Raw genomic sequence first — 15,547 nt, forward strand, 5'->3', positions numbered from 1 at the left:
AATTTACAGGAAAACTACAGAGGGAAATAGCCAGGGGTATGATAAAACCTTGGCTATATGAGAGTCTTGAAGTTATTAGATAGGAATCAACTTTTATCAATTAAATTATATTAATTATATATTGATAGGCCCCAAACTAACAAAGTACTTAAGAATGTGCTGAACGTTTAAGTTCATGAGTAGTCCCATTGAAACTGAAATGCTATAGTGCTTTGCTGGATAAGGGCTATATTTTGTAAGCTCTTTGGGGCAGAGCTACCTTTATTATATGTGTGTGTGGTTCCTAGCCCATTGGGACTCTAACCCCTGATCAGGACCTCTAAGTGCTGCAGTAAGAAAGATTGTTATCCTGTAAGCATCATGTACTTGCCTCAATAGCCTTCCCAAGGTTTGATACTCGTAGAAATGTATGTTGAAGTATGCACTGTACAATATAGCTTAGCATTGTGTATTATATGATTTTGATACATATTTAATGAAATATTTAAAAAAGTCTAAGGCTTCCAGGAGGCGAAAGTAAGTAACTTGCTTTTTTGTGACACTTGACATTATTTCCCTCACCTCAGTCGGCTGGATGTGCACCTTTTCAGGTGTTTCAAAAGGCTAATGATTTTTAGGAAAATATTAAATTCACATAATTTGAAGAAGAGGTGATTTGCAGGATTTATATATTTAAACTATGCCACCAGATACGTGGGGGATGTGTAACATGTAGATAAGGCCTCCATGTAGATGTTGCTCAACTGGGGAATTTGTTCAGGCACGAAGTGAACAAAGAGATTAAATATTAACAGTGGAACGATAACTCTTCTTTCTGGTTAGACCTATCATTAGCAAGCCAGGAGACTTCAGACTGTCTGGTATATATATGAACACAAAGTGCCTTTCACTGTCAGTACCTTCAGCAGGGGAAGGTTACCAAGATGTTTAAGCAAGCCAGCATCATGAAACTGCTATTGCTGTGTCTGCTCTGTGTTTCCATAGTTAAATCCCTGGCTTCTCTAGATTATGATGATGAGGTTGTAGTAATGATGATAATAATTAATAACAACAATAGTAATGCTTGATCTTACTTAGTTGTATGTATGACTTTATAAGCTTTTTAATTTAGTTAAATTACAAAAATAAAATGTTTAATTATCTCAAGAACATATTAATCCTTAGATTAAGGTGTTCAAGGAAAATTGTTTGTAATTATTTTTTTCTCATATGTGTAACAGCAAACTGTAGGGTTTTTCCCCCCTGTTTTCTGATGTATTTTTCTTCTCTTCCCTCTCTCTCTCTTTGTAGGAAAGTGACAACGCTCCCAGGGTAAGATTGGATTTAATTACATGTTCAGACATATTCAAGTAAGGATGTTTATTTAGCAATTTTAACATTTATTTATTAGCATGAGAAACAAACTCTGCATAAGTAAAAGAGTAGCAAAATGTGTGTTAAATAATGCCTTGAGACTATTGAAATCAATGGGAGTCTTTCCATTGATTCAGTGGGCTTTGAATCAGGCTCTAAATGAGCAACAAAAGGAAGGAACTGGTTCCCAGTTCATACTGCACTGGAGTTAGAAAGAGAGAGGTAACATTCTGAAACAGAATTAAAAAACAACAAACAAACAAAAAAACCCACCAAGGCCAGTCTAAAATTAAAGCATAAAAATGTGTATAGCTGGTATATTAATTTTGCTTAAAGAAATAAATTTAAGAGAAGTCAATATTTGATTTAAAATTGGATTTTTAAAAATCTTGTACAAATCCCTAAACAAATGAATACCAGGTTCAAAAATAAGAAATTATTTCATATGTGGCATAATTGGCTGGGTCTATACATTGAATATGTTTCTGATATACTATTTTACCAAATAACTTCCCAGCCATTTTCTAATGTACACTGCTTATTTTTGATGTTTCTAAGAGTTTGATCTCACAGCCATTACACATGTGGGTCTTACTTGTGAGAGTAGTCTCATTGACTTGACTGGGCTACTCACAGTGAGCGTGTGAAGGATCAGATCTGAATTTTTTGGTCTATCCTATTTCCCTTATTCAGAAGATTGTTATTCATATAGATGCCTAATTCTTTTTTGAATCCTACTAATAACTTGAAGCTCCATGTCCAGTGGCCATGTGTTGTGCAAAATAATCTATTTCTTTTTATCAGGTTTAAGTTTCCTGCTATTTATTTTTTCTGAACCTTTTCTATTTTTGCTATTTCCATTTTGAGATGGGGGGCTAGTATTACAGAGCGATTACAATATTTTCAGTATTGGTTTCAATTTCATCTTTTAACTGTCCTAACAATTTGTTCACTTTTTTAATGCCAAAGTACACTGAACAGATGTTTTCATTCAGCTACCCAAAATGATACTCAGGTCTTTTTCCCGCATGAAATTAGTGTATTTCTTGTGACTAAAATGTGAGAGATGAGGGCAAAATGATACCTAAAATATGCTAATAAATCGATGTATGGCTATTTTTATATTTTATACAGTTGATGTACATGCTTTTAAAATAATGATCCTAATTATAAAGAGTTTTTTCTCCCTTTGGCTTTGTGTAGGCTAATGGCGAAAAAGTGGATGCTCGAGGTCACAGACCAGTAGATAAAAGACGGGAGCCAATGCCAACTCTCAGACCAGCTCCTCCTCCCATTAGTAAAGGTGGATATCAGGCTCGTCCAACAAAACCACCCACTCGGGGCCAGAAGAAAGAAGTTGTTTATCCTGATGCTGGAGGCTGCAGGCATGCATCAGATGAGCTAGTAGGTATATTTGCCTTGTAATTGCAATGGAGACAGATGCACTTAATAGTAATTGTATCCCTGCTTTCAGAAATGTACTAAACCTCACAATGGTACTACCTGCAGCTCAGCAGGTATCTTGTGCTTGGAATGTTGAGTAGCATCCAGGTGGTTACAGCGAATTCGATGCACTTCCCTTTCTAGTGCTTTGATGATACCCCTGCAGAAACATTAGTCATCACTATTTTTTCAGAACTCATCTTTTTAAACTGTTGTGCCCTTTAATATTTTTCTCTTTCTTTAACAGTTGTGAAGAACAGACAGTTTTCTTAATCAACCAAACACCGAGAAGTGACCATTGTAGTTCACTGACCAACTCTGCTCTCCCTTGCTCATGTTGAGTAGTACCTGATTGAGCAAGTAGGCTTGTTGATTTCATGGGTTTATCTGTTGAATCAGATCCTACTTATGATGAGCAGGGAGGCAGAACTGATCCCTGAATGATGAATATATGAGCTAGATTGTGCACCCCATCACTTACATGGCTGTGCCTTGGGAGGGAAGGAATAAGGAGCCTCTCGTCTCACTCTTCGTGGCCTGCAAAAGGGCTGGCTAGAATTGCAAGACCTGTGGTTGAGGAAGCATAGGGACTGCAATTGAGATGCTGCCCTCCACTGGAGGAGCCATTCATTGGAGAAGTGCAGTGGAGTAGGCGGAGCCAAGGGTTCACTTCTCACCCCCACCCCCACTGATTCATTACCCTAGAGATGAAAGGAATGAAGATGGAAATATGTAGATGTATCTTTAGGCATTACTAATTGAACGAAAGATATAGCACAGATCTGCTTTAACATATTAATACATTATCCAGGGCATCTTCACTATCAAACATTTTTGCATCTATCCTGTACTGCATGGCTCTGTCCAGATGTCCAATATTAAAAGGAATCCCCACATTTTTAAATTCTTCAAGCATTCATTACATTCTACCTTCAGTCTTCAACCCAAGCTCCTCTAGGTGGGAAGTGTATGCAAAGACAAGTAGTATGTCTAGTAGAATGCTAACTTCCCTATATTGAACCAGTTGTGCATCACATTATCTCAGTTTTGGTCTCCAGTAAAAAGCATAAGTTGTGACCATGCTGCTAGGCATCTTAGTATCTGAGAACTTATTACTTCTAACTAGAGATGACTCAAACAAGTTTGTTAAAGTTCAGTTAATCAGAAATGCAGGATTATTTTGGAGGCCTTTAGTAGGTTGCAAAAAAAACAGGAGTACTTGTGGCACCTTAGAGACTAACAAATTTATTTCAGCATAAGTTTTTGTGGGCTAAAACTCACTTCTACGAAAGCTTATGCTGAAATAAATTTGTTAGTCTCTAAGGTGCCACAAGTACTCCTGTTCTTTTTGCGGATACAGACTAACACGTCTGCTACTCTGAAACCTTTAGTAGGTTGGGTACTTTCGGTGTCATACTGCTTCGAACTTTGGTGCTTTTGTATTTTCTTCATCCATTTTGGTACATTTTCATCCTTAGAGGAATAGTGACTGATGCTATAATAGATAATTTAAAAAAAATTGTTGTGTATGGTTGTTTCACATGAAAGATACTCAGACCTTATGTACCAGAATAAAGTTAATACTTAATTCTGTGATTACATGGGGGGACATATATCTCAATATTTTTGGGTACCTGATATGGCTGTAGTGCTTGATGAGTCATAATTTTTGTAGCTGCAGATGGTTAAACCATGAACAGTTGGTAATCCAGAAAAATTAGCCAAAAGCATGTGGTGGATCACAGATATTAGGGAGTCTCCCACTCTAAGAACTTTAATGAGCTATCAGAAGGGATCCCCAACTGGAGCTTGAGCCTGTTTTCTCCATTTAAGAAGGCAGTTTTTTTCCAATAAATTGAATATCTGAAGTATTTTGAGACCATATTGAGACAACTAAATGGCCTAGAGTTGCCAGATGCTCAGCACGTTTAAATATCTGGTTACTTGTTTAGGTGCCTAAATATGAGATTGGGAACCTAACTTTAGGCACCTAGTTTTATAAACCTTGGCCCTAATCTACAGCATTTGTAGTTGACTCTTTCCCCCCGCTTTTTTAGGGACTGCTGTGTCCAACTGGGTGTGAGCTGCAAACTGCATTGGTAAAACAGGAAAAAAGTGTGAAATCCGACATTCGGGACCTAAAGAACAAAGTAGAGAAACAGTCCGAAACCTCTTCAACATTCTATGAGTACATGAATACACTAGAAGATAAACTGGCAAGAAGACAAAAACAAATAAAAGGTACATTATTGTTATGCATCATTGCAGTAAATCAGTATTACAGACAAATTTGTATTGCTACAAGTACTAAATATATAGGGCTTATTAAAAATGGTTTCATATAGGAGCATCAGTCTAAGTAGCTTAGGTGTCACAAGTCCATAAAACTAAATCTAAAAAATCCTAGCTGAGGGGCCAATGACCTGATCCTGCTTTTGATGAAGTCAAAGGTAAAACTTGCATTGGACCCTTAGGCTTGTGTCTACCCAACAATTAAACACCTGCAGTTGGCCCAGGTCAGCTGACTCGGGATCAGAGCTCGGGCTGCGGCACTGTAAATTGCTGAGCTCCAGCCTGAGCTTGAACGTCTACACAGCTATTTTTAGTCCCATAGCCTGAGCCCTGTGAACCCAAGTCAGCTGATCAAGACCAGCCACAGTCGTGCTGCAGGTCTTTTATTCCAGTGTAGACATACCCTAGATGTCCCCAGCTCCTGGACAACCATAATAAGCTTCTGTGAGGGTGTTTACTACAGGTCTTTGGCAGAATAAAATCACAGCAAGAAATTTGTCCATTTATACTGAGCCATAATACAAAGTATATCCCTGTTACAGGGGCTAAAGCTCTTTGCACACTGTGAAATCAGGGAAGAGAGGGAAAGGACACACAGAGCACTCTTTTCATTTCTACAGCAGAAGTAACATCTCAACTGACTGGTTCATGATTTATAATTTGGATTAGAATATGCTAGTTGGAAAATGTTGAAAATTGTGACAATTGTTATACATTCTCTTTTCTAGATAATGAAAATGTAGTTTCTGAGTACCACACAGAAATAGAGCAACACTATACATACATCAGAGAGAACATGGACAACAACATCCCATCTAGCCTCCGAGTCCTCCGTTCAGTTGTGGATACCTTACACAAAAAGATACAAAAACTGGAAAATGCTATAGCATCCCAAATGGACAATTGCCGCTCTTCATGCATTGTTTCCTGTAATATCCCAGTGGTGTCAGGCAAAGGTAACTCATTTACATGTACAGAAATCTCTCCCTTCTGTCATTTATATCAATGTACAACTGGACAGATGCATTATGGGCACACGTTCACATTCCTCCAAAGCATATGACACCAGTCACCAATCAGGATACCATAGTTGATGGACCACTGGCCTGATCCAGTATGGAAAATCATATGTATTACCTGTCTTATTTATCTGTTGTGGGTGGGATTTTCAAAAGCACCTAAGTGATTTAGGAGCATGAGTCCCACTGACTTTCAGAAAGGCATTGTGCGTCAGTGGGACCTGTCACCAAGGAGTTTTTGAAAATCTCATTTTATAAGGGATTGTGGGACAATACAGGTATATTATTCTTTCTTTTGTGATTCCCTCTTATGTCATTTTAATTTATAATTTAAATCAAAGTGAAATCAAGCAGAATTAGATGTTTGTAAGATATTCCTGTATAATTAGTAAATAGAAATCTATTCTGTTAATTATTGTCTTTATGAAGAGCATTGTTCTACTAGAATTTCATGATCCCTCAGAAACATAAACTGTTGATTTATGATTGCAGAATGTGAAGACATTATCAGAAAAGGAGGTGATTCATCTGAAATGTACCTCATTCAGCCTGATGCTTTCTTCAGACCATACAAGGTGTATTGTGATATGACCACAGGAAATGGAGGTAAGTGTGAGATAAACTATGGTGCTGTGACAGGGATAACTATAAATATTCACAAAAATGAATTTGCACTGGTCCTGTATTTCTTTGTATTTGTGCTCATCTGAGATTATAGCTTTTGGCACTAATTATTAGTTAATCTAAAGAGAATCATTCTCATGCTATGGCTTGTGAACCATTGCAGAATGCAGGGCCGCCCGGGGGGGACGGGCAAGTGGGTCAATTTGCCCCAGGCCCTGGGCCCTGCAGGGGCCCCGCGAGCCCTGGCCCGGCAGCGGTCCAGGTCTTTGGCAACATTTCGGCGGCAGGGGGGCCTCCAGTGCTGCTGCAGCTCCCCCGCTTTGCCCTAGGCCTCCTGAATCCTCAGGGCAGCCCTGCCAGAATGTCATCTACAGAAAGTTTTGAGAACTACGTGCTGAGGGATCTGAGTGCTGGAGTGGAAGGTGGCCCAACCATAATAGGATCGTTCTCTAATAAAGTTGAGAAAGAATTGTTGGATAGTCACTGACTTGGCTTGGTAGATGAAATTTTGACTCATTGTATATTTTACTGTGGCTAGATTGAAGTGCCATATCACAATTGTGGTAGGGAGCAAGAAGAGCATATGACTGCCCTCACCTCCACCTCCTCCAGGTTGGCTGTGTTAGGGCTTCCTGGAGATTGGGTCCAGGCTCTGTGCAGAGTGCAAGGACTGAGCCCCAGATCTCCCAATTTGGAGCAAGTGGAAGGGAATGGGCAGATAGGGGATCTTTGGCTCCTTTCCCACCCTGCCCCATTCATTGGCCAGAGGAGTTGGCTGGGTCATGGAGGGGAGTAACTTGCACACTTTCAAGGCCTGCAATGTATTAAAACCTCCAGTGATGGAGATTCCACAACCTCACTGGGTAATTTGTTCCTAACTGTAAGGGTAGTTGAGCACTGAAACAAATTACAGTGCAATCTCTGGTACTGAAGGTTTTTAAGAATAGGTTAGACAAATACCTGTTGGGGATGGTCGAGACCAGTGATGTTCAGACTGAGCCACAAGTGGCTCTTTAATATGTTTCCTGTGGCTCTTTGCAGCACATGATATGAAAACACTGTGTGATTTAATTATTAACCAATCTAAGTTATTAACCAATCAGGATGCTTTTACTATGTTATTAACCAATTGTGGTTGATAAAATAATAATATGTGGTCTGTCATTTTGCTATGAGAATAAAACAGATATAAACTAAATATTTCCCCGTCATATTGTTTAAATATGAACATATAATACTATAGTGAACAAAACAATGAATTCACATACAGTGGCTCTTTTGGGTAATGTTGATCGCTAATTTGGCTCCTGAACTACTGAGGTCTGAGTATTGCCAGTCTAGAAAATACTTAGTCCTACCTCAGTGCAGGGGTCTGGACTAGCTGACGTACTGAGATCCATTCTAGTTCTTCATTTCTATGATTCTGTGATTCTACTTCTTCCCTCTATGCCCCAAGCAAGAGGGGAAAATGGGAAGAATTGTGCCTCTGAGACTTTCTCTGCCTCCCAGCGCTCCTCCTGGGGCAGCACATCTACTCGTCACCCCTAACTCACAACTAAGTAAATATCTAGCCAAGTATGAAAATTTTACAAGCATTCTTTGCTTCTGACATGGAGATAGGCATTCAGGCCAGCACAACAGTTTAACTATTTATAAATTATTTCAGAGTGTGCACACTCCAAAGATTGCACTTTTGCTTCATTAGTACTGTGATCACATATGTAATAAGGGACCAAACACATCCCTTTAGGCCTCCCTCTTCTAGCCTGACTCATAGGATATGGTCCCACTCAATGTTAGTAGGGTGGTAGAAGTAGGCCCTTATGATATGGGATCTTCCCACCCTGCAGGGTCCTAGAGCCCGAGCTCCAGCCCAAGCCCAGAAGTCTACACAGCAATGAAACAGCCCCATGATCCCGAGCCCTGCGATCACAAGTCTGCTGTCATGGGCCAGCCATAGGTTTTTCTTTCCTGTATAGACATACCTTAAGGGTTCAGTCTTGCTCCAGTTGAAGTCAATGGCAAAGCTCCCTGTAGTAGGGTTGACTTTCTCCTGAGAGCCCCCTTGTGGTCAGAGGTCACTCTGCAGTGCCCTGCCTTTGTTTCCCCCTTTTTAAAACTCCTTACACAGACTCCATACGTTTTTTCTGTGGTCAGAATACCCATTCTTTGGGTCTGGATTTACTCACAGAACATAAACTAAAAATAAAACATACAGTCCCAAATTAAAGTCCAACAGACAAACATTTCTCTTCCTACTCCCAGGTCTTTATGCCTAGGGAGGCCTTTTTGCCTCCTGCTTGCTTGGGTCTCTCTCAGGCCTCCCTTCCTGGAGAGCTTTGCAGTCCCTTTCTTTTTGTCCCCCTGCTTGCTCAGGATCTCTCCTGCCTTAGCTGGCTATTCCCTAGCTGAAGTTTTAGTCCCAGATCCCAGGACTCTGCTGGAACCTGCACACTCCTGGCAGTCTTTACTCTCCCTGAGTGAGCACCCATCCATCCACCCCCTTCACTGCAGCTTCCAGCTGCTCTATCCAGGGTAATCACCGGATGTCTCTTGAGTAGTGCCTCTTTCAGTAATCAGGGTTGGCTAGTCCCAGACCCTCCAGCTCCTCTTACACACCCCTTGACACAAACAGGAGCAGGATTACACACTAACACTATTTGTTCTCTTGTTAATTGCAATTTAATTCAAATATTGTTGCCCCTGCAGGATGGACTTTGATTCAGAACCGCCAAGATGGCAGTGTTGGCTTTGGGAGAACATGGGATGCATACAAAAAAGGATTTGGAAATATTGCAAAAAGTGGAGGGAAAAAATACTGTGATACTCCAGGTAAAATTCTGAATACAAACCTTAAAGCGCTTCTTTTATTAAAACTTTTTTCTCAGGTTTCTTAAAACTGTCCACACTTGATTCAAAGGATGTTCATTAACTGTAGCAGATTTATGGGAAAATAGTAAAGTTGCCTTAAAACATATTCTGAAAGTGGTTTCACTGAGTTTCCTTTTATTGATTGTCAGGTGAATATTGGCTTGGAAATGACAAAATCAGCCAGCTTACCAAAATGGGACCCACTGAAGTTTTAATTGAAATGGAGGACTGGAATGGTGATAAGGTTTTAGCTCATTATGGAGGATTCACCATACAAAATGAGGCAAACAAGTATCAGATATCAGTTAGTAACTATAAAGGCACAGCTGGCAATGCTCTTATGGATGGAGCTTCACAACTGTACGGCGAGAACAGAACAATGACAGTTCACAATGGCATGTTCTTCAGCACTTTTGATAGAGACAATGATGGATGGTATGTACTTGCATTAGCAATATTTTTTTAATATCAAGATAAAGCTATCAAATTGGAGATCTTGCTGCTTTATGTGCATCCGGATATGGATTGTTCCACAGTCTTTTAGAATATGTTTACTATCTGCTAGTCACCAGCCAAATGCATGCACTGTGCCACTGAAGTATCCAAGAGCAGAATCTGACCAAATGAAATTATGATTTAGACTAGAGCTGTACCAGAATCAAATACAGAGCACCTGCAGGCACACTGGAGTAGTGGGTTGAAGTTGTTCTAAAAATCACATCAGTGCCCACAGACTGGCGCCTTTGGACACTGTATTATCATTCACATTAACTCATGAGATTATGGCCCCAATCTTGCTGTCACTGAAGCCAATGAGAATTTTGACACTGAAGTCAATAGGAGCAGGATCATTGGGCCTTAGTCAGCATGAGCCAAAACCAAAGATCTGCTGCTGAAATTAGCAAAATATCCTGTTCTAAAGGATAAATTCTACCTAATCAAGAATAGAAAGAATTTCAATTGTTAGTGATAAAGTGCATAATTTAGAATCTCTTTGGCATTATACCTCTAAAATGCCCTCTAACCCTTTTACATAGTCATTTACTCTATTATAATATTTACTAATAGAGGAATTGCTCGTGTTGGCAAATCCATATGCTACATATTGTTCAGTACCATTAAATTACAATGATATTTGCATTAGAAACATATATGCATAATATGACATACTATAGGAACATTGTGTGCAAGTTTTCTTAGTTTTTAATTAAATACAGTAGGTGAATCCTTATTACTGTGCATGGACTTACAAAGTGACTACCAGTGGTAGCTAGTATAGAATATTTGATGTGGTAGTTCTCTTCTCTACCACTATCTTTTTCGGCTGTAGACACGCAAAAAAAATGTGCATTGGAGTGATCTATCATAAGCACTTTTTCACTTTGTTATTTTTAAAATGTGTGTCATTTTTTATGCTTATCAGAATAAGGAATAAGGTATAGTGCAAATTTTCCTGTGCATTTCTACCAATGCACCTCCAGCATCCCAGTTATTTAAATCTTTGACTTTTCTAAAGCAGATTTTTCTAATTCTGTGGTAGCCTTATGGGGTAAACAAACATACAGTAGAGACTAGAATAAGGTTTCCAGAATAATTTTCACCTCCTTCCAAAGTTGCATTTGAACCCAGATATCCAGAAATGAAAGTCTAGTGCATGAACCCACTCTGACACCTTGTTTCAGTCCAGCCTCTTATTGAAACCAGGTCCCATATAAGTTTTAGTTAGGAATGTAATTAGGTCTATCCTGTGACCATTTACAGAACTGTCAGGTATTAGCTGATGAGCTAAAATGATCTTTCAAAAAAGATGCAGCATAATTGTATACAATTTGTTTGCAAATTCTTTGGGATAGTTTCTTAAAACAGGAGATTGCCAAATGAGGTGGTCTCTCATTCAAGATTAATTGTAGATGGATGTTTCTTCTGAGCCTAGACTTTTCATTATTGATTCTTTGGCTGTTTGGGCTCAGACCATATGCTATTATTCATAACACATACCCAGATGAAGTGTATCGAACACACTTTAGATGATCAATCATCTGTGAAAAGTTCAGTGCTTTCACTACATCTTGAGGATCAGAAAACACAGATTCATACACACACACATGCACACACAAATAAGAATATAAGATATAAGAAGTGCCCTACTGGGTCAGACCAAAGGTCCAACTAGCCCAGTATCCTGTCTTCTGACAGTGGCCAGTACCAGGTACTCCAGAGGAAATGAACAGAACAGGTCATCATCAAGTGATCCATCCCCTGTCGCTCATTCCCAGCTTCTGGCAAACAGAGGCTAGGGACACCATTCCTGCTCATCCTGGCTAATAGCCATTGATGGACCTATCCTCTATGAATTTATCTAGTTCTTTTTTGAACCGTGTTATGGTCTTGGCCTTCACAACATCCTCTGGCAAGGAGTTCCACTGTGCGTTGTGTGAAGAAATACTTCCTTTTATTTGTTTTAAACCTGCTGCCTATTAATTTCATTTGGTGACCCCTAGTTCTTGTGTTATGAGAAGTAGTAAACAACCCTTCTTTATCTACTTTTTCTACATCAGTCATGATTTTATAGACCTCAATCATATCTCTCCTTAGCTGTCTCATTTCCAAGCTGCAGAGTCCAAGTCTTATTAATCTCTCCTCATATGGAAGCTGTTCCATACCCCTAATCATTTTTGTTGCCCTTTTCTGAACCTTTTCCAATTCCAATATATCTTTTTTGAGATGGGGTGACCACATCTGCACACAGTAGTCAAGATGTGGGCATACCATGGATTTATATAGAGGCAATATGATATTTTCTGTGTTATTATCTATCCCTTTCTTAATTATTCCCAGCATTCTGTTCGCTTTTTTGACTGCCGCTGCATATTGAGTGGATGTTTTCAGAGAACTATCCACAATGACGCCAAGATCTCTTTCTTGAGTGGTAACAGCTAATTTAGACCCTATCATTTTATATGTATAGTTGGGCTTATGCTTTCCAATGTGCATTACTTTGCATTTATCAACATTACATTTCATCTGCCATTTTGTTGCCCAGTCACCCAGTTTTGAAAGATCTTTTGTAGCTCTTCGCAGCCTGCCTGGGTCTTAACTATCATTAGTAATTTTAAATTTTGTATTTTGTAAAAATGTATAGTATTGTTTAGCTACAGTGCATCTGACACTATTAACTGTGTTTCCCTTCCCTCCCCGCCATCTCCCAGGGTTCATGCAGATCCAAGAAAACAGTGTTCTAAAGAAGATGGTGGTGGCTGGTGGTACAATCGATGCCATTCAGCCAATCCCAATGGCAGATACTATTGGGGAGGACAGTACAGCTGGGATATGGCAAAACACGGCACAGATGATGGAGTTGTATGGATGAACTGGAAAGGGTCATGGTATTCATTGAAGAAGATGAGTATGAAGATTAGACCATTCTTTCCACAATAATCATCATTCAAATGAACAACATCAAATGTTTTCATGTGCATATCAAAGTTAACTTCTTTTAGTGCATGATATTTGATTTTGCCTCTACATAAGAGAACCAAAAATATCAACATTTATATGTCTGACTATATTGTGACTTGACTTGAAGAAGTCATGCTGAATATAAACCTATGTCTGACCCATTAAAAAAAACTTGAAAGTGTCTTTTGTACCATTTGTACCACTTGATCCCAGGATGGAAGTAACTGACAGCTATCTTGTTAGTCCAGAAATAGATCAATATCAGAAATATCCATTCCTTTTTCTTAGAAAACAATTCAAAATCAGATATGAGGCGTGAGAGAATAATTTAGCTTCAGTGAAAATTTTTAAAGTAACTAAACTTAAAACAAAAGTGTCTTATTAATTATACTTATTTATATGTTACCAGTGAATAAGCAAATGTGTTCAAATAGGTGGCAGAAGATATATTAATGTTCATTAAACGTTTTCTACTACTGCAAAAGAATGTATTCTTATTCAGAAAAATGTACAAAGTAGCACAAACAAAATTATTTCCTTGACCTACACAGGCTACAGGAATCTCGTGACATTTCGCTCAGCACCCCTCTCTCCACTTCAGGACCATTCCCAGAAGCAAACCTCCCTCCTGCAGCCCTCCTTCTACTGAGATCTCTCAGCCCTTTATAAGTATCACCAGACCCCTTCCCAGCTGGGTCTTACAATTGGACAAAGCTGCCTGGCCTAAAGTCCCTGGCCCATAGAGGGGCAGACTGCCCTGTTACAGCCTTCATAGGGAGGCAGAAGCCCCCTTTCTATGGCCAAAAGTTTCTTGTCCATACCTGGTCATGGAGAGGACCTCAGTCTTTCAGCAAAACCTCCACTGATGTTAAGTCAAGAAGCTTAGTTTGACAAGAACTGAGTGAGGACTACAAGAGTGTGTCCATGATTACCCCTTTGTCAGTACCTAAAGATGTTGTTACAATACATGCTAATCCATGTGATTAGAAACAGGAAGAGTCCACTCACACTCTCAGTTATCAGTCACACAAAGAAAACTCATGCACAGTAAATATTTGTTGGCTAGCTTTTAACTTAAAGGTAAACATCTGCAGGATAAACGCAATGCATCCTTGTTACTCACACGATGTAATTGTTCTTCCATACAGATAAGCTTTTGATTTAAAAAATTCTTAGCAGTATGCCATTGTATAAAAAACAGCACATTTGTATATGAACCCTAGCTATACACTACAAGAAAGAAACATACAAAGAAAAAATGTACTATTAAACCTAGTATGCTATTATGAACCATTCGCACTAAGTACTAGTATTCTGTTACTAGGCCTATTAAAGTCAATGGGATTCCTCGCACAGCAATGTACTACTGAATGTGAGTAAAAGTGGCAGAATCAGGCCCTAACAGAATGTAGAGGCTTTCAATCAAATGCTTTCCACACCCTGAATAAGGTTGTTTTGGGAACCTTGCTTTGGTGAGTTACAGTGATGTATCTTATTTTAAAACGGTAGTAGTTGTGGTGAGCTAGCCACCAGGCAGAGATGGGGGGAGGTGCCACTTGTGTAAGTGTTTGCAGGACTGGGAACTAAGATGTCCACAGCCATCTAGAAGTCATTCCTCCAAATGCATAAGTGTTTTCATTTATTAAAGGTAAAGCCTGCCTTCCTTCCCCCTTTGTGGCTATGAGAGAATCTGAATCCATCAGAAACAATGTTGTTCTGCTGTGCAAGATGGGACACTCCTAGCACATCACACTGTACACTGTGTGGAGATTCATTTCACCACAGTGTGCAGGGATCTTTGGGAGGGGTGCAGAATGAGACTGTTCAATCGCTGACGACACAAATCCACTGACCAAAACACATACAGAGAGGAAATAATACAGTACTATTCACACTTTGCAGATGGGAAACTGAGGGACAGAATGCTTCAGATTTCATGTTTGACCTGGAACAAGTCATTTAGATTTGCCCCAGGTCAGACAGGAAATCTGAAGCAAAATGGGATTGAACCCACATTCCTGGAGTCCCAGTCCAGTGACTTCACCACAAAAGCAACTTTCCGCTCTAACTGAATTTTTCTTATGTTGGGAGTTTATGACAGGCAAATACTGGATCCAACAATGCTATTTGTACAATGACTTTCAAGAGCAATAATTGCATTTTAATTTAGTGGGCATTTGTAAAGGGTTGAAAAGGTTTTATAAATTGCCTGTGTGACTTATGTGATGTCCTGCTTGTGAGTAAAGGATGTTCATGTGGTGGAAAGGAGACGATACTCTAGATTTTGTGGGTTTACCATTGAAAAGGCCCAGTGTTAGTCTAACAATTCATTCTGAAAGGAAGCCTACTACAAAAATAGAAACTTTGTATTGTAAGTGATGTATTGTATAATTTGGGGCATAGGTACCCACTCATTTTCTAACTTGTTAAAGGAGGGCTCCCGTTCCTAAGTGTCCCTTTTCAAGGAATATTTTAGAATATTGCAG

At 39.3% G+C, this 15,547-nt stretch overlaps 1 protein-coding gene across 2 annotated transcripts; it reads left to right on the forward strand.

Moving 5' to 3' along the window:
- The first annotated feature begins 874 nt into the window (after nucleotides 1-874).
- On the forward strand, nucleotides 875-13,323 carry FGB (fibrinogen beta chain). Of its 2 annotated transcripts, XM_039539719.1 has the most exons (9): nucleotides 875-1,019; nucleotides 1,291-1,311; nucleotides 2,557-2,757; nucleotides 4,854-5,037; nucleotides 5,817-6,044; nucleotides 6,600-6,713; nucleotides 9,441-9,563; nucleotides 9,752-10,037; nucleotides 12,812-13,323. In XM_039539719.1, exons 1-9 carry the CDS (start codon nucleotides 924-926, stop codon nucleotides 13,038-13,040), a joined length of 1,482 nt encoding a protein of 493 aa, XP_039395653.1. In that variant the 5' UTR covers nucleotides 875-923; the 3' UTR covers nucleotides 13,041-13,323. The 2 variants fall into 2 exon arrangements, with proteins under 2 accessions (XP_039395653.1, XP_039395654.1); XM_039539720.1 differs by lacking the exon at nucleotides 875-1,019 and having other exon boundaries at nucleotides 1,303-1,349.
- Nucleotides 13,324-15,547: the final 2,224 nt, after the last annotated feature.

This window comes from Mauremys reevesii, linkage group 5 (genome assembly GCF_016161935.1).
Source record: "Mauremys reevesii isolate NIE-2019 linkage group 5, ASM1616193v1, whole genome shotgun sequence".
Classification (NCBI taxonomy): domain Eukaryota; kingdom Metazoa; phylum Chordata; order Testudines; family Geoemydidae; genus Mauremys; species Mauremys reevesii.